Source organism: Delphinapterus leucas, chromosome 18 (assembly GCF_059928025.1).
Source record: "Delphinapterus leucas isolate spDelLeu-1000000601 "Yukka" chromosome 18, BTC_Dleu_Yukka2, whole genome shotgun sequence".
NCBI lineage: Eukaryota > Metazoa > Chordata > Mammalia > Artiodactyla > Monodontidae > Delphinapterus > Delphinapterus leucas.
Genome location: NC_143146.1, coordinates 12,377,189 through 12,403,529, shown reverse-complemented (window position 1 = coordinate 12,403,529; position 26,341 = coordinate 12,377,189). Strand labels below are relative to the sequence as shown.

The 26,341-nt window shown below is 50.2% G+C and overlaps 1 protein-coding gene across 5 annotated transcripts in view; it reads right to left on the bottom strand.

Annotated features, from left to right (window-relative positions):
- Nucleotides 1-2,441: 2,441 nt before the first annotated feature.
- Nucleotides 2,442-26,341, bottom strand: part of STK24 (serine/threonine kinase 24) — a 101,357-nt gene continuing 77,457 nt past the window's right edge. For all 5 annotated transcript variants that reach the window (XM_089899217.1, XM_022576902.2, XM_089899219.1 and 2 more), the window contains 8 exons: nt 20,835-20,943; nt 20,368-20,525; nt 13,085-13,270; nt 10,775-10,920; nt 8,883-9,012; nt 7,858-7,926; nt 5,403-5,539; nt 2,442-2,777 (listed from right to left, as the gene is read on the bottom strand). In XM_089899217.1, the coding sequence (XP_089755343.1) occupies nt 2,741-2,777; nt 5,403-5,539; nt 7,858-7,926; nt 8,883-9,012; nt 10,775-10,920; nt 13,085-13,270; nt 20,368-20,525; nt 20,835-20,943 (972 nt within the window). In that variant the 3' untranslated portion in view covers nt 2,442-2,740. The remainder of the gene's footprint in view (nt 2,778-5,402; nt 5,540-7,857; nt 7,927-8,882; nt 9,013-10,774; nt 10,921-13,084; nt 13,271-20,367; nt 20,526-20,834; nt 20,944-26,341) is intronic.

The window sequence follows — 26,341 nt, the reverse complement described above, 5'->3', positions numbered from 1 at the left end:
AAAAGCTTCAAAAGGCCACTTGGAGAACAAAACGTCAGATCGGGAAGGTGTGTGGCCCTTGGTTACAGCGAGACAATCACACGACTGTGGCAGTGCCGAGGCCCCCAGACCACATGGGTGCAGCCAGTGCAGAAAAAGACCACTTCAAAAAGGTGGCGACAACCAGCCAGACACAGCCCCCAACCTCCAAGAGGCTGTCTGTGCTTCTGGGTGAAGCCACCCAGCCATCAGCAGTGTGGGCAGAGAAGCCGCTAACTGCTGGGCTTCGGCATCCAGAGGCTTCCGAGGGGCAGTCAATCTACCTTGAGTGCTGAGCTCACGGGTCTGGCTAAATACCACCCGTGGTTTATAGGCCCGAGGCAGGTCCTCTTGTAGCTCTGGTACCTGGTCTGTCTTTTAATAAAGGACTTGAAGTGGACAAATGCTAGCCTCAAGCAGATGCCCTCTCTTTGTCTACAGAAAGTAACAAACCAGGAGATATTGTAGGGGGAGGTGACCCACTTTCAAAAGCCTGTCAAAGCACATCTTCCCCGAGAAGCTTCATCAACAGAAGACGTTCCCAATAAACTCAATAATTTGCCGCTTTGCCTGGGAGACGGTGCTGTGTTGTTACCATCCAGTGACTGCAGAGCAGCTACTAACCATTCACAGCACCTCACTTAGCTGGGATCCCGTCTGCCAGTCAGCGTAACCATCACTCATATTTGACATGGCGGTCAGTCAGCGTCAAGTCCTGAAACCACTGTCCATTTGCAAATCTGAAGAACTCTAGACCGGAAAGCTGCTGTCTGCTCTGGCGCTCTCAAGATCAGACAAGCAGCACACCTCGGGGAACGCGGCTCCATTTCTTTGATTCTCCAGCAACGGACAAAACTGATCTTTGCCTCATGCCTCACACAGGGAAACAAACAGCTCCATCACACAGAATACTCTCCGAAACACAAAATGAAATATGCTCCATTTTTGTTGTTCAAGTTAACAAACTTGCACGATGGCCATTTGGTTCTGTTTCCCCTAACCAAAATATATCCCTTATAGAAATTAATCCAAATCTACTTTTAATTTAAAAATCACGACAATTTTAAGAGTTTAAAAAACTAGCTCCATTCCATTAACCAAAACAATAACCACCCCTCAGACGTCCTAGCTCAGGCCTCTGTCCTCTCCCTGTAACATCCAGGCCACCGGGCCAGCAGATAACTGACCTTCCGTCCTCAAGTTTACCCAGTAACTTCCCTGCTTCCAAAAGCCTTTGTATTCCACCTCAAGAACTGCTACTCCAACAAGAGATGACAACGATTCGTATCAACAAATAATAAAAAATGTCACATGTACTCAAATCAGTCAAGAATGGCGGCAAGAAGTATTTCCCGACCCAGAGACCCAGAGGTTATTAACCCCCTTGGCAAGCAAGACGCTGCCACAAGCCAAGAAAAATCCAGACACCTGGCGGACAAACTGGCGGACACCATCTCCTTTAAAAATACCAACAACCTTCCCTCCAGTTCCCTGGGAAGACAGCAGTTTTACAGATCAGCAATATTCACCCATATCTTCTCAGGACCATTTTTAAAAGTTGCATAGGGAGCTGACCTGGACATTCCACAGCTTGAATGTGGGCACTTCTTCCCGGAGCCTCATACACACACACACACCACACACACACACACACATACACACACATACCCACACACACGGCAGGTGCACTGCCCTCTCAAGAGTCACGTTCCAAGGAGAGTATGCAAAATCTGTGTTATAAAATTTATTTGTGTAAGCATTCAGACATGTTTAGGTGGGAAAGATGATACGCAGATTTCACTACAAGGTGCAACAGAAAACCCTACTGGAAGGACGGTACAGCTGGCGCAGGACTGGCAGGGCACGAATGAAAGTGAGACGAGAACACTTCATCGGGGAGAAATTTAAAATAATAATTTAAAGCTTCATGAGGCAAGGTATGTTCCAATTTAAAACACTAAGAAATAGTACCATCGATGAAAAAGGAAATCAACTTCTAAGTGTACCAAAAGGGTTGTAGGGCAAACAAGAGGAAAATTTGCATTTGTTGAGGTACAAATATAGGAGTGTTCCATAAGAGGGGCGTTAATTATTATTAATGGCAAACCCTGCAAATACAAAGTAAAACCCAAATCACTGGTCACATAATTCAAAATTTACATGTAATAAAGGCAAGGCAATAGACTCGAGTTACGGCCTGTCAAATATTTACCCCACTGACGGTATCTACAGAAGCACTTGGCCAGTGTGTACACAGTGATCCCTATGCACGCCAAAAGGGTTTCCTTAAAAATGACACTATATACAAATCTGTACACTGATCCACCAGAGCGATTCTCCGTCTCCCAGGGAGGGGAGTTATCAACGTAAAGCAGGATACCTGAGGTTTCATTTCTTCAGTCACCTTATCATAATCCCAAATATACATTTCAGGGTTTATTTTTGTTTCTAAAGACACTTTCCTTGATATGTGCACTATGGTTAGAATTAAAAACAAGAATAATAAAATAAAATAAAATACTCGCTCGCAGGAGCTGACCCTCCCCACCCCACCTGGAGACTTCATCAGGCCCTGGACAGGCGACCTCGCTGTGGGGGGGATGGCCCCCCGCGATGGTGCACCTCTTCAGCGAAGTCAGCAAAGGCTCTCGTTGACTTTTAAAAAGGAGGAGGATGAAGAAGAAAAAAAGGAAAAAAACAAAACCCAAATGCCAAAGGAATTTCAGTGGGATGAAGTTCCTCCACCACTTAGAGAGTATCTAGGAGAAAACAAAAAGAGAAGTAGAAGTACATCAATGTCATTTCTCTAGATTAAAAACAAATTAATTTGCAAAACTTCAAGCAATAATCAAAATCCTAGTTTTTATAGACAATCCCAAGTTATAACAAATTAAGTGGCGCAAGTATCAATGGGCTAATTATTCTGTAAAGAATTCATAAAAATTAAGAAAACCATGATTCCAACACTAAAAACTTTTCACAGATTAACAAAAAGTGAGAATGTGTTCAGCCTCCCAGGAGAGAAAAAAAAGACAAGAATAGAGTAGTAAATGATACACCTTCACTTATAATCATTTTTTAAAAGTTGAAAAATCGATAACACCCAATGACACGGTTAAGATCCCAAGGATGCATATGCCAGCCAATTTGAGTATCAGTGCAAGAAACCCTTTTTGGCCACACAAATACTGGCGCTTGTTCAAGTAATCCACTTCCTAGGACTGTCTGTTAAATTTTTTGTGATTACAATAACTAGGACACAATTCTGATGTCCAACAGTAGAAAAATAGTTAATTAAGCAAGCTGAATGCACTAAGAAATGAAAAATCATAATAATATTTAAGCAATATGAAAAATACACCCAGGTTAAGAAGTGTACACAGAATTATACGTGTCTAGTTTTACACAATTTATTCTACATGAACACCCAAGAATATCTAAAAACTTGGGTAAGTTCATGACTTGTATACAGCAATGGAAGGCAGCGCACCCAAAACGATGATGGTGGGATGGGCACTTTCTCCTGTTTCCAGTAATTCTGCGGCACCGTCTCACTTTGGAACACCAAAAAGGGGGACGGGTGCACTTCGTGGCCAAGATTCCCTCAGCAGCCTCAAAACCGGGGTGGTCACCCAGCCACAGGAATCGGCTGAGGACGAGTTTAATGGGACTCGTAGCCAACATTCCAAATTAGAGCTCCTCTTCTAAGGCGTTTAAAGTACATAGCACTCGCCCACGGAACAAATGACTAGGAAAGCACGCTTTAGCCACGGATCCTGAGACTCACTTTTCGAGAGATGTAAATGCCCAAGTCATGGGAGGAGTTGATGCCACACAAAAGAATCCACACACTAACTCAAACTAAGATACACAAAAGCCTTTGAAAATGCTTTGGACAAAAGCTGGTCCTTGTCGTCTCTGAGGCGACCCACTGGAGCAATGCATCCAGGAGCAAAACGGGTCTGAAGTGTCAGCGACGGCCACTGTGCTTTGGTGCCCTCTGGACAGGGGACACACGGGAAGAGCTCGGAGAGCCCAAAAGGGACCAGGCAGGGAGCCGCTGGAGCAGGTCATCTGATGGCTGAGGAGAGAGAGTCCCACGTCACAAAGGACAGAAGGACAAGAGAGAACCAGAGAGAATGGGGAGTAAAATGTTAACGTAATGCAGACGGCAGGCAGTACACCTGTGTTATGTACGGTCACACTCGCCACAGTGGCTCCCAGCACCGACTTCACAATGAGATGTGCCGTTTAAGTGTGAAACACACACTGACTGCAAAGACTCAGCCCTACAACGATGGTGAAAGACCTTTATACCGAAACAAGACTTTGGATGCAGTGGGTTAAGAAATAACGCTATTAAAACCAACTTCACCCAAAAAAGCATACTGGAGTCCTTCAACTGCCTCAAAGTTCTCCAGCCTAAACATGAGAGCAGGTTAGAAAGTTGGGATGTTTTCATGAGGGAGCCTGAGTTCTACAGAACAAACCTGAGGTTTTCTCTGATGTCCCACTTTAGAGGGACACTCACAGGACAGCGGGCAGCCCCTTCATCACCACTTCCAAGTGGCAAAAGTGACCCTACACGCCCCAAACTTCTCCACGCGCCATCCAGCCGACATCTCAGAAAAGATCTGAGACGCTCCTAATTCCCATCAAGGAGCAGCCGTCCTTTAGAAAAAGCTCGCTTCCTGGACAACACACCTGGAAGGTGAATTTCAAAGCACTGATCTGCCTGGCGTTTCGGGGAGAGAGAAAGGTTCGGGGTGTGCAGGAGAGCTCGGGTCACAGAGCTGCTGGACGGTTCACCTCCGCTCTCTCCAACACCCCCAGGTGACTGCACGTGTGTGACCTACCTCCTCCACAGGGAGGCTCCCCCAAACAAGCTTGAGGGACCGGGCGGGGGGACAGATCCGCAGCCCCACTTCCTCCTCACCCTGGAGCCCAGTCCACCAGGGCCACAGGCGGGGACAGGGCGCCCCCTGCAGGCTGCCGCGGACGGAGCTCCCGGCCACCACAACGAGGTTTCCGGCGCTGAGGCAGAAGCGAGGACCCACACAGCCCTCACATAGACCGCATCTGTGTCCGGTCTCACGGAACTCACCGAGCCCCCATCTCTGGTGTTTCTGGACACCTGGCTTTGAAGCATAAAACCAAACGGAGAGTCCGGGCTCGGGACTGCACTCCTCTGGCTGGCCACGAGGCTGCATCAGGAGAGCAGACCGGCACCCTGAAGCCATCCTGTGCTTATGCAGCAAGAGCCGCCACCACAAAGCTCTGTGGTCCCTCCGCGAAGTGTCCAGGTTCACCTGGTCCATTCGCACAGGCTTCTCTAATTCCGGAGAACAGCCTTCTCTCCCTCGATTCTGCTTCAAGCCACTCACCTCTGCAGCCGCTGCACAAGCTGGGCCACCATGGCGTCCGAGATGCCGGGGCAGGCCTCCTCCGCCAGGTAGACGGCCCCGCGCAGCTCCTCGATGGACCGCAGGTTGCCTCCACACGCCTGGCTCTTCTCCTTCAACTGAAAACACCAAAGCGAGGAACGGCGTGACTCACCCAAGCACGGGAAGCCACGGGCGTCTGTTTAAGGAGTGACACGACCCGACTGCCCCGGCCACAGGGTCAGCTCGGATCCCTCCCCTTCTGGAGGCTAAGAGCACCAGGCACAGGCTGGGCCTGAGCCCCACCCCAGTCTCTACCCTTCCCCGGGAAGGAAACACACCGGCTTCTATGCGCCTTTTCAGAATGTGATCGTGGCATCTGCTCCCTCTGCTTTCTTTTTCCATTTCCACCCTAATCTTCCACCAGCAAAGCCATTTCACGCCCACTTGGCTCTGGTGTGTGCCCCGAAGCTGTGGTGCGGGCCACGCACGCACAGCTCCCGCGGTAACCAGGCTGGTGCTGAGGCCTCCGGACAGACTGCCGTTGTGGGCAGGGTGCTGCCGAAATGCTCCATTTCATGTAAACAAGCAACAGCCCTAAACCCTGGGAGGCTGATGTCCTCTCGGCACCTCTGCGCCCACGGGAAACCACACCAGTGTCTGCGGGCACCTCCCACAGTTTAAGGTCAACTCCCGTCTTTCCGGGACGCGCCCCGGATGCGCCAGGAGGAGGGGGAGCTGCTCGGTGCCTGTCCCACTGTGTCAGCGACCGCAACGGTCAGCCTGGAGGCGGCGCTTCTGTCCATCTGGGACCCCTGGCCCCTTAACGACTAAACACAACCGGACTTACAAGCCCCGAGTGGGCAGCCCGCCACCCGACCTCCCTCCCACTCCCCCACCCCACCCCACCCACCACCCCACCCGCTGCGGCCAGACGCGCCCCGTCGCCACCACTGGAGGGAGCCCCTGGCCCATACGGAGGGACGCCCGGCCCGCCCTCATTTGTAACACGGGGAGACGCTCCTTAAGTAGCGAGACTGCGGAGTATCATGCAAACAATGCACACTGGACGCTCTGAACGTGAGGTTACCAAACGTTAATGACAAAAACATGCAGGAAAAGACGCCTGGGAGGTTACTTTCAGGGCAGCTGAACAAAACCAAAACATGAGTACATTTAGGCTTAGTTCATTAATTCTGGATAATGCCTTCGGAATGGATTTTTTTCATGTGCCCAATAAGAAACACACAGCTTCAGACAAATGAGAAAATCTATGCCCTTTTCCCCCGTTGCCCAGCTATCCTAGTAAAATGCAGTCAGGGTCGCGGGAAAGCAGCGGAGTGTCTGGAAAACCTGACAGGCCAATTGCCCAAAGAACCTACCAAAGAGCAAACAGGGTCCAACAGGCATCCCAGGCCAAGGCCGCAGGCAGAAAGCGACACAGAGGGGCCTCCGCCTGCCCTGTTGCTGTTCACTTTTCCACCTGAACCCGGAGTGTTCAGTGGTTTCAACCTGTCCCTTGGGCACAATGGTGAGACAGATCTGGGTCGGGGAAGGCCTGGGAGACTGAGGCCAGCCAGGAGCTCCGCCAAGGGGGAGGCACCGTGCGACTGGCGTTCAGGCCAAGTGGGGGACAGGGATGCGCCTATGGGTGGCACTTCCTTCCCACCCTGGGCCACCCACCTCAAGTCCAAGGTCCCCTGCCACAGCCTCCCTGGAGGGCTCTGGATCACCACCCAAACAGAAGGTACTAGGTGACTCACTGAATTACCTTAAAGGCAGCCTGGGCCAGGAAGGGGCACAAGAAAGTGACAGGAAGGGGTTATTTCCAACTTATCAGCTACTAACCAGATGAACAATGTTCACCGTCATAAAACCCACCCTTGAAACACCTCCAAATGTTGTACGTATACACATACCTACAGGGGGCAGGGTCCCCTGAAAGGGCACAGGGAGGGGCCTATGTTTGCAGTGGCCACTCGCCAGCGATCAGGGGCCCTGCTGGGTGAAGCCACTACTCTGGGGGCTCCACAGGAAAACACGAGGACCCCAGGGAATCGATGTCTCCTTAAAGTAAAAATCTGTTTTTCACATTGCCATACGTAAGTCTGTCGAGGCAAAGATGTTAGGCTGCACCCAACTAGATTTTGTAGAAAACAGCACAACTGAAGTTAAAAATTGTCCCAGTAACATACGGACTGGGGCTGGGTTGCTGACATCCCACGTGTACGCTCCTGGCAGCGACACGGCGACAGTTCCCAGGAGGGGCTGGATGGAAGACGGCCCCCGGGAAAGCAAGAGGCGTTCCTGGAAGGCAGGGGCCCGTCCATCCCAGCTGGCCTCCCAGAGCCAGCCAGTCTAACCCCCCAAATTTCACGGGCAACCCTGCCACAGACGGGGCAACTGCTCTTCCCCTTCTTCCCCTCGCACCTCCCCAAAAGTCAACTGGGCATCTTACCTCTGCAAACAGTGGAGAAATAATTGTAGATAAACACTGAGAGAAAGGCCTCTTTGGGATGTCTTTCATCTTGGGGGGCAGGGGGGGAGAGAGTAATGAGAAATATTTAATACTCACATTTGCAATAATTCAGTGAACTTCAGATACACGTCTGCTGTAGCATCTGCAAAGGACTGTCCTACTGTGTATTCACTGGACTACGGAGGACTACAGATACCATGCACGGTGGAGAGGCGCCAGAGCGCCAGGAAGCGGCACCCTGCGTGGACACAGGCGATGCTGAACTGCACCGCTGAGCCACGTATGGAGAGGACCTGACTGACGAGGCCTGGAAATGGCGCGCACATCAGAGCTGGCTGCTGGAAGTGGCTGTCCTATGACAGTGCTGCCTTTTGTTTCTTCTGCAGCCTCCATCTGAGCACATAGTGACTCCTATCTGCTTCTCAAAGCGGGATCTGTAGGGTCACCAGGGGACAGCCACTGGTCTGCACTTGCTGAAGAGAAACTACAGCACTGTGCTTCAAAACGATCCTAAAACGACTGCTTTTCATTAACTTAAACAGGCACAAAACCAATTCATCAAAATTAAGTACACAGGTACCAAAAGCAATATATTTATTTCTAAGATTCTTTAAACAACACTCAATCCCCAAATTACGGTACCTTGATGAGTAACACAGACCTAGTCTCATCAAGAGAGCTGGAAAGTCGTTTCAAACACTAAGCCCACCTCCCCACTGCCCCGGTATGTGCAAGTGTCAGGAAATGCTGATCTGGCGGCAGGGCCACAGAGAGCAGCAATCAGCACCGCAGAGCAGACCAGAGTCCAGACTCGCGGGTCGGCCTCGCTGGGGAGTCAGACAGAACATCGTCTCCTGATCTGTCGATTCCCTGACAGCAAAATTCCACAACAGGCTGCGCTGAGGGCCCACAAAGACCACGAAAACAGCAGGCTTCACACAAAGTGACGCAAAAATGCTGCTGACTGATGCCAAGTGTTAGTCACTCTGCAAGAGCAAACGTACCTTATTTCTTTCTAAATCCGACGGCTGAAGAGCTCCATTCTCAAGACTCTTTGGATCTTTCTCCCGGATCGTGAAGATCCAGTCCCCTGAGTCGCTGCCTCCGGATGCTTGGCCATCTGTGTCCGTTTCCCTTAACACAGAAATGCAGGTGACCCCGTGAGTGAGGGCCAGCTCCGCAGGGAGGCTGCGTGGGGAGACCCTGCCCCCCATGCTCCATGCCTGCCTCCGGTCCTGTCCCCTCCCCTCCAGGCCCTCCTGGGCTGCAGAAGCCGACCCCGCCTCCGACCTCACAAAGAGAGACTCCATGGGGATGCGGTTCCCACAGAGCTGCCGCACCCACACCGTCTCTCCCGAGTCTCTTCTCCTGGAGAACAGTCTCCACTGGCTCCGTCCCACCACACCTGAGCATGCAGTCCTTCTGCTTGCTCAGCGCCGCCCCCTGCCTTCAGCCACAGGGCTTGGAGGCGTCACCTACACTCCACACTCCCACCTCCGTCTCTTACCTTCCACTCACTCCAAAAGCTACCCGGCCGAGGCCCCCTGTCCCCTGCCCGCCTCTGGACCAGGAGCCGCTGTTCCCTCCTTACCATCCTGCCTGCGGGCTCACCAGCAAATGCTACCACCGCTCACCCTCCTCCAGAGGCCCTGGGCTCCTGGGGCCACACTGCGCCCAGATCTCCTCCGACCCAGCTTGCCCACAGGTTCTTCCTTCACTCTGGTGTCTCCCAGCATTTGGTCCTCGGCCTCTGGCCCTTCTCTGCAGGTAGGTTCTCAGGGCTCCAGTGACCGTTCACAGAGCGGTGGCTCTAAACCCATATTGTCTGCCTAGATATCCCGCCTCAACACCAAATCTCGACGCTGCTCTAAACTGGACACATCCTACTGGACATCTGAACATGTCCCACATCAAACCCAGCTTCCTGTGCCCTGGCCTCCCCAGACCAGCCTCTTCTCCAGTGCTGTCTTCTCAGTGGACCCGCGACACTGCTGAAGCTGGACCGTCCCCACCTGCGGTACCCAGACCCACGGTAAACGTCTGGACTCTCCCCGCCCGTCCCTTCAGCCCCATGCCCACCACCCTCACGGCTCAACATCAAGACCTCAGCAACGTCCTAGCCTGTGGTTCTCACCCCTGACTCTGCAATGGAATCACGTGGGAACCTTGAAAAATATTCTGGGTCTCATCCCACTGGCCTGGCACGTGGACCTGGGCCGTGGGTCAGCTTGAACTTCTGACCGAGGTATGAAGGGGCGCAGGCGAGGATCTGACTTGCAACACCTCCACTCCTGACCCCCCCTTCACGGCTTCCCTCTTCCTTCACGCCAGAGCAGTTGGTCCCGCTCTCCCCACCTCTACAAACCCAAATGGCTCCCAGACCTAATTCATCTCTTTAGCTAATGGATTTCCTAGATGTTTAACTTGACACCAGTTTATAGTAACTTCCTGGCACAGAGCTTTTACAACGCCAGGCATATACCAGAACACAACACAGAATCACTAATACCCTCATTTATATGTTTCTAGAAATATATTTAAAGCCATTTCACCTGATCAGTAGCATTGTAAAAGCAGGAGGTATAACGAAGGAAGAAGAAACCAGGTCTAGTTCTTTACGCACAGCTCTGTCACAGATTTTACTCAGAGAAACTCCACTGGCAACGAAAAGAGACTCAAAGACTCCCAAATATAGTCCCATACTAACACAAGAAGCACCTTCAGCCTGGATTTTTTTTAAAAAAAAGAAAAAAAAACCCCCAAAACCCACCCCAACCAAGAGATGAGAATGAACAGGCCCACATCAAGTACGGCATGGGGCTCAGACACGGCCCGGGGCTGGGGACACGCCCCCCAGTCACGGACATCCCGCAGGACTCAGGCCGAGTGGACTTACGTGTCCGAGTCTTCGGAGCTGGAGTCTTCGTGGCTCTGTTCGGCCTTCCACCTCTTGTACCTGTCGATGAGCTCAGTCAAGTAGGATGTTTTCTTTGCATTGCGGATTATGAACTTGTGCTTCAGTAACTCCTTAGCGGTGGGTCTCTGGAAAACAAACCAAACGAAGCAAAGAGAAAAGGCATGAGGTCAAGTTCTCTACATTCTACTTGACTCCACCCCAAAGGACAGAATTCTGCCTCAAAACGCCCAGCAACCAAGCTGATACATAAAGACAGAGTCCTACTTCAAAGTCGTTTCCTTTAAGACTGAGTCAAAGAATATCATTTGGCTCCTGTGGGTGGGATCCCGTTCACAGTGTGGACAAGGTATCTAGTATCTAATGGGATCCTTAACATTCTGGAGGTAACCATCTGATGAAAGCAGGAACCCCCTCCCCAGAAAAATGCATTTACAAAGAAAATGTTGCAGAGCATTTCACAGATCATCATTCAATCATCGTTGCTAACGCTGGCAAGAGAGAAAACGTGTTCTGTATCACCTGGCTAACTTTCTATCTTACTGCTTGGCTCTATCCTCCCAAACAATAAGATAAATGTTAATTTAAATCCAACTGGAAGAAAGCCAGGAGATACCCGTTCCTTGGACGCTGAAAGGGTACCCACGTTCTCTTAGTCATCAGCCTTCCCAATTCAGAAATGCTGGTCTCCCAGGTCTGCCTTTTTCCTTGTGATCGGGGTGAGGACTTCATCCAGGCTCTGGGCTCAGCACGGCCAGTGAACTCGGCCACTTGCTTTGCCCTTGAGAGTGGCAAACCCAACTATAGGGAGTACGCTTCCCAAGAAAACCACGCAGCCCAAACAGGAGCGGCCAGCGGGAACACACAAATCACGCGAGTCAGACCGTGTCCCCACTTGCTCTGAATTACTAAAGCTTCCTAAACAAGAGCCAGGCTCGCTTCTCAAACGCAAGCCTGTGAAAAACCTGGGTCACACTTCAGGCATTTCTCAGTCCCTGTCCACGTGAGTGTCTAATTCCAAGCATCGCATCCTCTCCTCAGGGCGTCTGGGCTAGAGGTCGGGGTGGAGATGTGTGCACTGGGCCAGCAAGCAGGCACCACAAACACGCTTGTAATGGGAAGATGTGCAGGCACGTGGGTGTGTCTTCTTGGGGCTCGGAACAGACTCCTGATAACAATGTCCCGAGCCCCACGGACACGAAGGACAGCAGCCCGCCCGGCACCCGATGAGTGGAGTGCACCGCATCCCCTGGAGGTCCTTAGGAAGCGCCACATTCCTCACTGAAGTCCATTGCCAAGGCTGGTATCACATTAGAAAAGCATGGTGCTCTCGTAAAACTAACCACACATTTTTAGATAAGCGTTCGCAAGAAGGCGGGGGGCGGGTGTGGGGGGGCGTTGGTTCAGAAGTTTCAGCCTGACCTTCGGCTAACCCTGCTGGAAAACTCAAACAAAACAAGGACGTGTGGTGCTCCATGCAACCCCAGATACACAGACAACTTTTTTTTTTTTGCTGTACGCGGGCCTCTCACTGTTGTGGCCTCTCCCGTTGCGGAGCACAGGCTCCGGACGTGCAGGCTCAGCGGCCATGGCTCACGGGCCCAGCCGCTCCGCGGCGTGTGGGATCTTCCCGGACCGGGGCATGAACGAACCGGTGTCCCCTGCATCGGCAGGCGGACTCCCAACCACTGCGCCACCAGGGAAGCCCAGACAACTTTTTTTAAAAAGTCCTAATTCAGAGAGAAAACTAGGCTAAAGCCATGTTGCCATCACTGCCACGTGGCTCTCCCAGAGACAACTCAACAGCAAAGACAGTAAGAAGGAAGAGGGGAAAGCAAGGTGGGCGTACATTCCTATCTCATTCCTCTTTTCCTTCCTGACACATGCCCAGAAGAAACGGAAAACATTTACTTTAAATACCTAATTAGCCATTGTTTTTCAGGCCAGACTTTGCGGTTACTAAAACGGCTAAATAGCCTGACCCTCCACTATAAATATTAAAAATGTATGATTCCACATATAATATTAAGGAGAACAGTCTTCAAGTTCAATGAGGTATGAGATACTAGAAAATCTGAAAGAAAATAAGTAGATTTTTCATCCTTAAAAGATAAAACAATAAAAAACAAATTTGCAATTCAAAGCAATTAATCACACCCATTTAGAAAAAGAAAAGTAAATGAAATCACGAAGACAGCTGATAATAGTGATTAAAGAAATGCCAAGTAAGATGTATCCTGACCAATCAGGCCCCAGAGGAGGAGACGCCCGTTCTGATCTCAAAATACTCACAAAGCTCGGCTCCTTATTCAAACAGGCCTCCACAAACTCCTTGAGGGGTTTGCTGTAGTTTCCTTCCAGCGTCGGGGGGTTGTTCTTTGGAATGAGGAATAAAACCTTCATGGGATGCAGCTCGGAATGCGGAGGCTCCCCCTTGGCAAGCTCGATCGCCGTTATGCCCAGGGACCAGATGTCTGCCTGCAACAGCAAAGCATTCAGAGACGTACTTCAGAGGAAAAGCATCTCAACGTGCTTCTAAGGTTTTGAAAAGGATACTCATTCTTGACTCAAAATAAGAAAAGATATGCCTTTGGTATCATTTCAAAATAGGCAACACCCAGGCGAAAAGCTAACACACAGAACATCTTCTGCCTCGACATGGAAGACGGCTCTTAACGATTTCTCCTCTTGCCTTTGCTGCTGGAGGTGGGAGACATCCCACGCTCATTTAGGTCCCTGAGTCAAGGGAACAGGGAACCCGACGTGAGCGGGGAGGGCGTGTCCGGGGGCCAAAGCATGTTTGCGAACCACCCTGTCCAGCGATGCTCAGAAGCCGGGCCTCGGACGGGGTTCAACGCCAGCTCTCCAGCTGGTCCTGCGACCTGAGAGAGAACACCCAACCTGTGGAGCCCAGCTCCCTCCTCCTCTGTAAACTGGGACGAACGCTAGGGTGGTCGCTAGGGTGGTCGTGCAAGATGCTTCACGTGGCACCCAGGACTTAGAGAGGATGCCCACACACCCAGAGAAGTAGAGAACATCAACCAGAGGCATCCCCACATGCCCATCACAGGGTTTAAGAGTGAACAATCCACCACACAGGCTGTTTTATCGCCATTACAGCTTAAAGTAAGTCACACGTGTCATGACTTTTTTTCCCCTGAGTACTTCAGTTTGCCAACGTAGGGGCTTTTAGCAACACCTAAAATTAACAATAATTACCCAATATCATTTACTAATTAAATTTTCTCAACTGTTCAAAACAAGTCTTCTCATGGTCTGGTCTATCTGAATCAGGATCCAAGCAAGGCCCTTATGTTGCTCTGACTGGTAGGTCAGCTAAGGCTCTTCTAATCTAGAACTGTCCACTCCCAGTCTCTCCAGTGCCACTGACCTAAGGGAGAAAGAGGCCCCAAATTCCAGATTCCTCTGGCTCCTTCCTGCTGCCATGCATGCGTTCTTCCGGTTCCTCACTTCCAGTTGAGTGACAGGTCAGTTACATCTAGAGCCTTGGTCGTGTTCATTGTCGGCAAGAATCAGGCGCCGAGCGGGGCAGCCGCTGTCCAGCTGCCCAACCCTCCTGCCCGGCCCAGGCTGTGGCCACACCTGCTCAGTGCAGAGATGAATGGGTTCCCTGACCGTGTGCTGGGAATGAGAAGCGTTCTGGTTGGCAGGCTTTCTCACAAGCCGAAACCAAGCCACAGCAAAGAAGCCAGAAGCTGAAAGTGAAGCGGGACCCCACAGGCAGGCAAAGAATGGGGCGAGGGGCACGGCCTCCTGCACTCGGCCTACACGACCTCCCTGCTCCCGTCACAGCACCGCAAACCCATCCTACTTCCAGGCAATTACGTCAGAACCTAACACAGCCCTCACTCCCAACTCCACGGCAGGGAAATGGAAAGGCTGGAACACTGAGCAGGTCACCCCAGGACCCAGACGTTCCCAACCTTTAACAACCTAGAGAGGACTCACCTGCCACGTTCCCACAATCCTAGGACGTACGAGAAGTCCTAGCAACAATCTCCCCTGGGCAGCGGTGGGTGGGGACGATGCCCAGCACACTTCTACTTCCTTCTGTTCCAGTGAAGGTGGGAATAACAGACAGCAAGCCTTGCTGTAAACTCTTTGCACTCAGTTTGTACTAAAGGGATGAATCTGGAAGATCCAGTATCGGGAGTAATGTTCCTACCTTCCTTTCCTCTGCTTTATTTTACACGTGCACTACTTTAAAAATCAGCAGAAGTGTGATGTGTTCCAGGGTCCGACCCCCAGGAGGAGGAAGCTGGGTGCAGTGAGCATCTGTAACCGTGGCGGCCGCAGGAGGACAGGAGGAAGGGCACAGGTACAAGGAGAAAGGGCGAGTTGCAAGAACAGAGGCAAAAATGACGAGTACACGACTCCTATATGGTAGCGGTTCCTTTCTCAAGTCTGTGCAACTCCGCAGCTGCCTGCCTCTCTTGGATTTCATTCAACTGCTACCGTTTGCTAAGCCTGCCACTCGACAACAATCTGGCTTATGGCCATGTAGATAGAGATGATCCCTGATGGATGCACCTCCAGACCCCCCAGCGTCCCGTAATCACTTAAATACACTCCGTTTCTGGAAAGCCCAGCCGATGATGGTGTCTGCTAGCAGCCTATCATGGGAAACGAGCCTGTGCTCATTTCCTTCAGAGACCTGAGGGCTTGCTATCAGGCTCCGGGCCGGACAACTGACAGGCAGCAAGAATTCAAGGGCCTGCACCTGCTTCCTGTCTGACAATACAGACCAACTGAAGTCGACCGATGTAACAGCCTTCCCAGCCCCACCCATAACGCGCCTCCGAGGTCTTCAGAGAAGAGGCACAGGCGCTGCTCTCACTTTCTTCCCCGGGGAGGGTCACCAGTAGAGCCACATCAAGACAAAACGTGTGTCACTCCCCCAGGCAGCCAGGCCAGGAGCCCGAGCCTCGGCCCGGCCCGCCCCCCTGAACTTCTCTTTGGATCCTCCTAAATCAGCCAGGTGCCAGGTGTGCCGCTCTCGACCTCTCGGTGCCCTGGGTCCCCTTCCTGCCCCTGTCTTAGTGCAGGGCTGTCCTCCGTCCCTGGGACTTCTGTGGGGGGCTCCCGAGAGCTCTTCCTGCCTTCAGCCTCCCTCTGCAGACGTCTAACATCCTGCTGACGAATTTGGAAACCTCGACTGGCACTGGAATAAACGGCAAGCCATTCGGCATCATGTAGCAAAAACCATAAAAACATCCACCCTCGTTGAAACCAATTCATTCCGCTTCTAGGAATCTACCCTAAATAAACCTTATATTCAGAAAACGGTAAAGGCTGCCCAAAATATGCAATAGCAGCATTACTTATGCTAAACCTCAGAGGATGCTTACGTGGCTACGGCACATTAACTTACGGAAGTATCACGTGCTCAGCAACGATGCTGACACACAAGCTCAACTGTACTTACGATTCTCTATCACTGTATCTACGAAATAAGGCATCAGATTTAGAACATGTGTCTGGATTTTAAAATAAAAGTTATGTGGGAAAGGTCAGTCATTTTCCAAAGCAACTGAGGTGTAAGAAGAGAGCTGTTTTACCACCATGTGGGAAAGATAGGAAATTTAGCTACTAAGAGAAAACAAACAGAGGTTTTCAATATGAGCCTAAGTCCAAAGTTACAAAGGCAGGTGCTCTGAACTGTGGATACTTCTTTGTGAACAGATGTTTTTTCTCCGTATGTGGTTAGTTCTGGATAGAATTCCCCTAAAAGGGACAACACAGAATTATCTGCTACCGATGAGCAACAGGGGTGAGGGGATGCGAGTGGGGTGCTACCAGTATACAACAACTCTCCAAATCCTTGCAATACCAAGTAAAAGTAAGCTGGCTACATCTCTGCAGACAAAATACAATTTAAGTGGCATAAAAAATTTATGTATACCAAATATTGTATAAAGAACCACAAGAGGGGGACTTCCCTGGCGGTCCAGTGGTTAAGAATCTGCGCTTCCACTGCAGGGAGCATGGGTTCAATCCCTGGTCGGGGAACTAAGATCCTGCAAGCTACGCAGCGTGGCCAAAAAAAGAAAAAAGAAAAAAGAACCACAAGAGGAAGAGGGAAAAAAAACATGGAGAACCGCAAGTAACAGTTATAACTAGTCAAAAACATAGCTCATGGATTTAATAGAAACTATTTGCTTAATTAGAGGCAATATTTAGGAACACATTAGCAAGTGGCATCTAGAGGTATAAAACCATTTATGAGCAACTCCATAGCAATACACGGCCCAACCATCACTTCACGCTAGGATAAAACCTGTCATGAGTCCCCAAGCTGGATGCTTTTCCCACTCACATCCTTCCCCCACCTCCAGGGTGCATTAGCCAGGAGGTGGGTAATTCCTGGTCCTGAAGACGGACCAGGGGAGTCCATGGGCTGGCATCGGGAAAGGAGGGCCAGTCACGTGCCAGTGGACAGGCTAGCCTTTCAGATTCCAACTGACGGCCAATCCCACTGTGTTTCCACTCATCTTTTTTTTTTCCATCAACACATCACTGTTTCCATCTTTCACCATGGTTAGACTGCAAACAGTTATTTCAGACATGACTGGACACCAAAATAACTTAGCTTGTGCTTGGGTACTAGGCCTACAGATGCTTTTCTTTTCATCTCATTTTTTCCGGTACTTTCCAGATTAAAGACTATGTGCTGCTTTTGAGACCAAAAAAAGGGAAAATTATTTACAGGAGAATACTGACACTGGCCCCTCAGTCTCTACGGGAGTCGTTTAGTTAACAGGAAGTCTACCACGTTCTTCTCCTCAACCTACAATTCCAGCACCAACGGCTCTCCTCTCCCCCAGTGGGCTTGGTCTGAACGTCCTTCCCTCGTCTCAGAAGGGCTGAAAAGCCTGCGTCTGTGAAGCCCTCCCCAGATCACTCCGACCTCCTCTCAGCACCCCTGCACCCCGTTCCCTGTCAGAGCGCCCGACATGCAGTGTCGCACTCGCTCACTGAAGACGTAAATCTTCAGCACAGCGCTGGGCTCAGCTACGGCAAGGACAGAAGGGATGAGTACAGAGAAGGGGACAAGGCTCTCACCCAAGTCTCCAATCCATCCACTAACACACCATCCTAATATCCTTACAAAGGAAGGGGAGAAAGATGGAGGTTCTTCGCCGAAGACCCCGGCTCCATCGTTGATCCCACAGGCCTCCTGGGGGGCAGAGCGGAGCTCACTCCTGTGGCCCCATCTCCACAGTCTGGGGACTCCTTACACTAAGCCACCCCAAGTCATCTTAAAAATAATATGCCTCTTAAGGCATATGGGCCAACAGGACTTAGACATGCTGTGCTCAGATCAAGAGCTGAGGTCGGCATCATCAGCCCTGGCAAACGACAAGGGGCCAAACGCACGGGTTCCAGAGACGACTGTGTCAAGCAGGGCTCTAGACGCACACACGAGACTTAAGGCCAACACCCCCTGTAGTTCAGGGACGTGAGGATGCTGGTGAGGCAGGTACAGTCCATCCTCACCCCAACCCCACCTGCCTTTGAGAATCAGCACGTGTGCCCCAACATGAAAGTGCCGAGAGCACCCTGCTTCCCCAGGGCCCCCGGGGCTGCAAGCTCTCGAGCTGTCACGTGGAGACTAGTGGGGAAACTGGCCAGACAGACACGCAAGGACAGACGGGGGGACTGGAAAGAGGCCGAGTGTGTGTACCAGCAGAGCAGACGTGCCCGTCAAAGAGCGTAACTGCCCGCCAGACGAGCCTCAGACGGGGGCAATCACTGGAAACAGGTCTTTCGTCAGGCACTGCTCCAGACAAGAGCTGCCAGCCCAGGGGCACATCTCCCCACCCTCAAGCCCCAGCCTCCGGCAGCCTTTCCTGACAAACCTCAGGACTCGGGCCCTGAACCTTATCTGCACTTCCCACACCTCCTGCGTCAACAAACCTGGGAAGAGAATTTCACAAACATCTTCACAATGAATTCCAGCTAAGAGTTGTTGGGTCTGATCCAAGCAAACGGAAGAACTGGCTTTTGCCATAAGCCAGAGTAAAGGGTAAGGGAGGTAAGGGTTTGCACGAAACGTGACACGCTTTCTTAAGCTCCCCAGCCAAGCGTGCATTCCCTGTAAGTTTGCGACAGTGTCTTTCAATCTGCCTTAAAAAACACCACAGCATCTACTGACCACACAAGAGCATTTTGATCTCGACAGCTCCAGGGAAAAGGTGACAAAGCTTCAAGATGCCATGGGATCGCTACAGTGCAGAGGCCACCTTCAGCAAACACCCAGAGAGGCCCTGCCCAGGAAGAAAGGTGGGGAAGGAAGGTCTCAGGCAGCCCGGACAATTCTTGAAGAAGTGTAAGGTGAGCAGTGGTGAGTAACACTGAAAAGGGAAGACCTGAATCCTGAGTCACAGGGGCCATGGTTGACCAGCTAACTGACCAGAAAGGAAAAGAAGAGAAGAATCAGTGGGGTGTAATCAAATGAGTTAAGAGACTTGGATTCTAGCCCCAGCCCTGCCAACATCTAGACCTGAGAACTTTGATAAATGGGCCTCAGCTTAAAAGAAAGAGAAGGAACTGAGCACGTAAGTTCCTGTTGAGTCTTCAAACGATACGCCCCCAGGAAAAGGGACAACAGCAAAAGCTGCTGCTGAAATCAGAAGTAGCTATGGAGGTAAACCCATCCCAGGGCCAAGGCACTCACAGGCAAAAGACACACCAGAGACTAGACAGCTCTGCTATCTTGAGGGTTGAGAACCTAATCGTCACTTATTGGCCATTGGCTACCAAGGCCACGAGGACTCCTATGGGAGTCACGGCCACCATTACAACTCAACAGTGAGAGGGCCGGGTCCACCTCTGCCGCGATGGACACGCACCCCAGCAACTTCCAGCACCAACGCAACAGCCCACCACACCGAGCTTAGGTCCCCAGGAAAAGCTACCCTTACGCTCCGTGTGCGATGCTTCACAAGGTGGGGATCTGCCAGGTACTGAGAAGAGTTCCACTTAAAGAGAAGAAATGGTGTTTGGCATGTCAGTGTATCTGAGTTAAATATTTATTTGCCTAGAAATACCGGTTTAGAGAAGCCTATTCTCTGTGGCCCATGTGGAGATCTCACTGCATTCAGGCGACCGACACAGAGTCAGTGTGGGACGTGAGAGTGAAATGAGGTCTGGGAGGCGGGGGTTCTGGGCTTTTTGACTCTATATTAAACAGTTTTAGAAAGCTGAAGGGCAACGGGGAAGAAAAGACAGGAAAAACTGGGAGAGTGCATCACATGATGGGTAAAAGAGGTTGGAAAAGGGAATCACGATTTTGCCTCTTGTTGCTAAGGAGCGTCTGAGGACATGATCCCAGCAGGGGGGCATCTAAATGCGAGGACAGGAGGGTGTGCAGCAGCCCGGAGAGCACTCTTCTGCCCAGGTGCTGGCCTTCCAGTTCTGTGGACTCTCCGTTTCTCCTGTGGGATCCTTTCTGCCCTTGCCCCTTAAATAGTGTTCAGAGTTCTGTCCAAGGCCCTCTGCCCTCCCCCACTGCTCAGGTTCCTCTGGCCCGCCCGCCAAGGCGCGGCCCTCACCTTTGAGTCGTAGGCCGACTGCTTGATGACTTCAGGCGCCATCCAGAAAGGGGTGCCCACGAAGGTGTTTCTCTTTATCTGGGTGTCTGTCAGCTGGCCCGCCACTCCAAAATCCGCCAGCTTCACCTCTCCGTGTTCAGAGAGCAGGACGTTGGCAGCTGTAAAACAGAACCAAAGACGTCTCCTGCCGTCATCTCCTGCCGTCATCTGCTGGAGAGTTCCGCCCGCTACCATCTGGGACCAGGCACACGCGTGCCCCAGCACCATCACGCGCCCGACAAGAACAGGGACCAGGGCTGTGCTTCTGGTGAGACCCCCTCATGGCCCGGCCCACCTACCCAGGCATGTCGAAGGCATACCCACAGGACAACTTCCCTTGAGAAGACAAGCACAGTTCAAACTCTACAACTAACACTCCTTCCTCGCCTTGGGTATTTCAAAGGAATATAAACAAGACGTTTTCTCACCTTTAATATCTCTATGAATTTTCTTCTCCGAATGCAAATAATCAAGTCCTTTCAGTATTTCTCTTAATATAGTAGCAATCTGGGTTTCATCTAAAGGGCCAGGTTCTAACTAACAAGAAAAAAAAATGATTAAAGTTACTTAAATGATTAGATGAAAAAGTATGAGATGACAGAACAGAGCCAATGTTAAATGGACGAGAATAATCAAACCTGAAATCTTCTTCACTCCACAACAGAATTAAAACCTAATTACAAGCCCCTTTAGAAAACCCCACAAAGAACCGGGGAACATGACTTTGCTGGATGAAGCAAAGATGGCTAAGAATCGAAGTCGGGCCAATGAGAAAGGCCATGGTCAGCCTGCCACGCCTGCCGGCTGAGCTGGGAGGGATGACAGTCCAGAAAGCAAAAGCCCAGCGCCTCGCAGTGCTTGCCAGGGAGGGGACAGAGCAGCCTGGCTCTGTCCTAACAGAGGTGATGGTTATCGCCACAAGTAGTCAAAAAGAGAAGGCCCGGGAGCTGGCTGCTTTCTGAGGCCACTCCGGCACCAGAAGTTCTTACATCTGAATTTTAAAACTTGGGGGAAGAGAGCGGAAAAGAGCTCAATCCCTCATGGCTGAATTTTTTTATGTGATATAATATATATACACACGTATGTTATGTAATAAAAACATTAGTTAGTATATTACCCCAAATGACATAATAATTGCCTGAGGATAAATTTTTCAAGGAAACTCGAAGGAATTGACACTGACTCCTCACTGTTGTTAGTTATACAAAGATGTAAGGCAGACAGGTCAGGTACACACATCCCCACTAAAAGAAAGAAACTCAGACAAGTTCTAGAGCTCAGTTCAAACTGGACAGTAAGCCTACCATCACCTGTACAGCAGGGAACTCAACCACAACCAAGCGCATAACTACCTCAGCAAAACCACCTAACACTCCACCCAAAGAACTAACAGTGGAAGCGTCAGAGAAAGGGGCACAATTCTAACAATTTAACTTTTCATCTGAATGATGATGTTCGGTATTACGTTTTCAGACTTGACAGTGAATTCCACCATAACCCAAATTCGCACATGTAAGTCAACGGGACGACACAATTCCACGATGCTCACCGAGTAGGTTTGAAAGAGATAGATTTGCTTTAAACCAAAGGGAATGGAAACCAAGACACGCCTTCTGAGGCAGCGTTCCGACGGACACGTACATTTTCTCGGACAGACAAGTCCTGCTGTCTCAGGGCCTTCATCAGTGGGATGGTGGTGGTGGAACAGCTGATCGTTTCTGGGCCCAGGTCGGGGCACAGAGAACCCCCTTCTCACTTCATAACAGCGCAATTGCAGCTGCCCCGCTTTCTGGTCCATCCAGCGAGCTGGTCACAGGCCCAACCTGATCCATGAAAATCCGCGAAGCCCGGGAGGAAGGGGGTGTTTCTCGAAGTCGGGGCCACCTCTCTGGGACTCTGGCCCATCTGGCAGCGGGGCCCCCGTGCTCAAGCCACTTTCTCACACTCAGAAGCCGGGTGGAAGGGAGGCTCCTTGCTTTTCGTTTCACGGTGTGCTACAGACGCAGAGAAGTCACACTGACAGGTAACTAGTCCCCCAGGAAGTCCTCCAAGTCCTAACTAGGATCCCGCCCGCGACGGCCACAGACCAGGGCGGCCCACTGCGCACTCTGTCCCGCAGAACCTAATTCCTCCCCAAGGTGTCTGACCCAGAGCCTTGTTCTCAAGAAACACATCGAAACGACTGTTCCTAAGCACACAATCCGGAAACCCTGCCTTGTCTGCCGGCTCCACATCTACTCCTGAGTGCACAGAGTGGGGGAATTTTAATACTCAGAATGAGGAAAATGCACTTTTCTCATAGCCTGGTGAAAAAGAGGAAGGAGGCAGAGACGCTGACGAATTTGCTCTTATGCCCCAGGGTACAGACCGCAGAAGGCTAACCCCACCGTTCAAAATGCTCTCCCAGAGAGGGGCTTCCATCCCCTCCTGCAGCAGGTTTTCACCCAGGCATACAGCCAGGAACGTCTGGCTGGACTTGGACTTACCCACCTCCGCCCTCCTGTGATCAAGTGTCTGGAAAGAAACGGCGGAGCAGCCTGGAGTCATCACCAAGGAGAGAAAAGACTGAGGAACACGAACTGAAACATCTTCTGCTGGACCATTTAAGAGCTGGCTCTCCGACTGATATGTATATATGGTTATGCCCTTTTAAATCTGGCCTGAACACCACCCACCAATGATTCATAGGCGGGGGCAGGAAGAGAGAGACTCTATTTACAGAGCAGGGAGATCCTTCAAGGTGTCAAAATCCACTGTAAAGGGTATTCAGTTGTTCCCTAGAGCACAGAGCTCCTGGCTGGTGGGCACTCACATGCTCCACCACTAACATTCCTAGGCAGTCTCTTCATTAAGAAGACTGTGGAATCTTCAAATAATCTCTATAAAACAAAGACTCAGGGAAAAAAAAATGTAGACTGCTCCTCTTCTCTGGGTGACCTCTAATTCCCCCTCCCAAACCTGTTTTCCCCTCTTCCTCTGTAATAGGCTCTCGGCCTGCACACGGCCACCCAACTAGAGACCGTATCTGCCGGCCTCTGCGGCAGCAAGTCTGACCACATGGCTGAGTTCTTGCCAAAGGAATGCTTGCAGAAGTGCCCCTTCCCGGTCTTGGCTCTGAAACGCCGGCAGCCAGAGAAGACAAGGACTCAAGACCACGGGAAGCCACCCACCCCTGCAGGGCCCGGAGACCACTGAGCCCACGTGTGGGAGAGAAAGTTCCATCTCGTGTGAGACACTGTTTGGAGACCACCACAACAGCAGCTTGGCCTAAACATAAATGAATATGTCATCTCATTTTTTAAAATTCATGTGGCATATTCATTTTTAATTTTGTCAAACATCTCTGCCTGACTGAGTGACCAATTTATGTAGCCTAGTTCCTTCTTAATTAAGATTCCACGGTTGCCCCTTAGATTCTCCTATAATACTGACTCATCTTTTTAGTCAGTGAAAAATCTTTCGGTCTCAGGCCCTCTGTTGCTATCCTCATTCCCCTTCTCCCAATCCACCTCATGCTGCTTTATTTTCCTTGTAGCACTTTCCCACATGCGATATAATCAACTGTCTGCCTCTACTTGGAAGCTCAATTCCAGAATGAAAAGAAAGCCAAAAAAATTAACTATCACACATGTTCACAAGGCAATCCTAGGTGAAGGAAGGCACCATCTTCCTGCCCAGGCTAAGGTGTTATTAAGACTCAATGCGGGGAATTAAACTAATGTCTCACAACCTAAGTAAAAAGGCATGAAAACTAAAATGTAGAGTGAAAAAAGCCACCAAGTCTATAGTATTTCATTATAGCAGCCCCAGTGCATGAAGAGAAAGGATGAATCTAGAGTGAGGAGAGAGCCGGCGAGATCTTCGTGCTCTGGGAAATGGCAGAGCCCTGCCCTTGAACAAGACACCGTCATCCTTCCCTCCACAGGCTTCATGTACAGGGGCTGCTCCAAAGACATACAAACATATCAGCACCGTGCCTCTTAACAAAGAGAGATATTAAACAAAAGCAAGGTGGGGGCTTCCCTGGTGGCGCAGGGAGAGTCTGCCTGCTGATACAGGGGACACGGGTTCATGCTCCGGTCCGGGAAGATCCCACATGCTGCGGAGCGGCTGGGCCCGTAAGCCATGGCCGCTGAGCCTGCGCGTCCGGAGCCTGTGCTCTGCAACGGGAGAGGCCACAACAGTGAGAGGCCTGTGTACCGCAAAACAAAAACAAAAGCAAGGTGGGATTTTTCTAAGAAATGCCCCAAATCCATATATTCAGCTACCTGGTAACAAATCTTCATATACAACAATACTCTGGTTTTTAGAATCTTGTGTAAACATTTAATAGACACTCTCAAAATAATCTTAATAGTCTTCAACATTCAAAAAACTCTTGTATCCCATTATTAAAGTGCATCTTCTTTGAGGACTGGGGTCAGGCCAACAGAAAAGGGATAAGAGATGAAGAAAGATACGACAAAGTCAGAGGGAGGGAAAGGAGAGCGCGGGGTCAGGGCTTTGCAGCTGGTTACAACAAGGTCCAATGTCCAGCTCGATCTGCTAGCTGGCACACCTAACTTCTGAGTATTTCTGTTTCTTCAAGTAAAATGAGGCGATTTGGGGACATTCAAAAAGGGATGCCTGGTTCTTGTCACCAGAGCCCCTGATGTGGAAGATGGACAGCAGTTTGCTGGGACTCGCACCATATGGGATTTTAGTTAATAAGTGGAGAATTCGACACTTCCTTCCAACTGTAATGTCTAAAATTTCACAGACTTCAAAGCTCCAAAGAAAGTTACCACTAAATAAATTATTGTGGCATTAAGAATGAATAAACTAAAGCATTTAGAGACTAGAATTGCTGTTCTGAAGGACTCAATGTTGGAAAAGAGTCCCCACAAATCATTTTATACATGCCACAAATGAAATTCACTTAAGATAATAGTAAATCGAATTATACAAAATGAGGCAATTTTCTACATTTCTGTAGTATTTCCCAAAGGAGTAAAAAAAAAAAAAAAATGAAAAGTTCTTTGTGTCATATGTATATTTACAGAAAAGCAGCAAAGGAAGTCATAAAATTCATCCAGCTGCTTTGCTGCTTTCTCCATTTTAATATCACTGTTTATACCATATTAAATTTTTTCCCTGAACTTTCCTTTTGACCAATTGCTTTTACGGTTCATAACATTATAACATTGGGTACATAAGCCTTTCAGAGATACATACAGTTCTAGAGGTTCTACCTTTCCCCCAAAATACTAATTGTTACTATTACTGTGAGAAAGTAAACTCCTTTTAACCAAAGGGTATTTCTTTTCTTAGTGAATAAAAATCTGTGTCAACTGTAACCACCAAAAAACGCTAGCTTCCTTCAGCTGTGAGACCAGTGAAAACTGCAGACCTACCACCCTGACAACCGTCTAGCAAGCAGAACCCACGCTCTAACACTAAAATGATAGATCAGGCCTGACTTGGAAATCACCACTCACCCAAAAGCCCAGCTTTTACAGGACGGGCAGGGAAAGAGTGCTGATCCATTGATTTCACCGCATAACCACGTGGGGATGAAATGTCAGGGGCTAAACAACCGTGTGAGATTTTTAAAAATTTGTTTTGCACATATTGTGTCTCAAGGACGACTTAAGTAATGCCCATGATTTACTGGTTATTTCTGAGCATCTCATCAGAGGCCAACATGTAACCATGTTTTACCACAAAAGGGGAGTTACAGACTGTGACTTTGAGGTCATCCTACACCGGAGCTGCCTCTACCATGTGTGTGGGCTGGACACCTAGGTCCAGACCAGGTAGGAGACACCGCCACTGGCAGGGGTCCAGCTCCACCACAGCCACACTGTGAGCGCAGCAAGGCCTCTCTGCATGTGCATCCAGTAAACAGAAACATGCGTTCCTGCTTGGCCCAGCGGCTGCTCCCATTTGTGATACT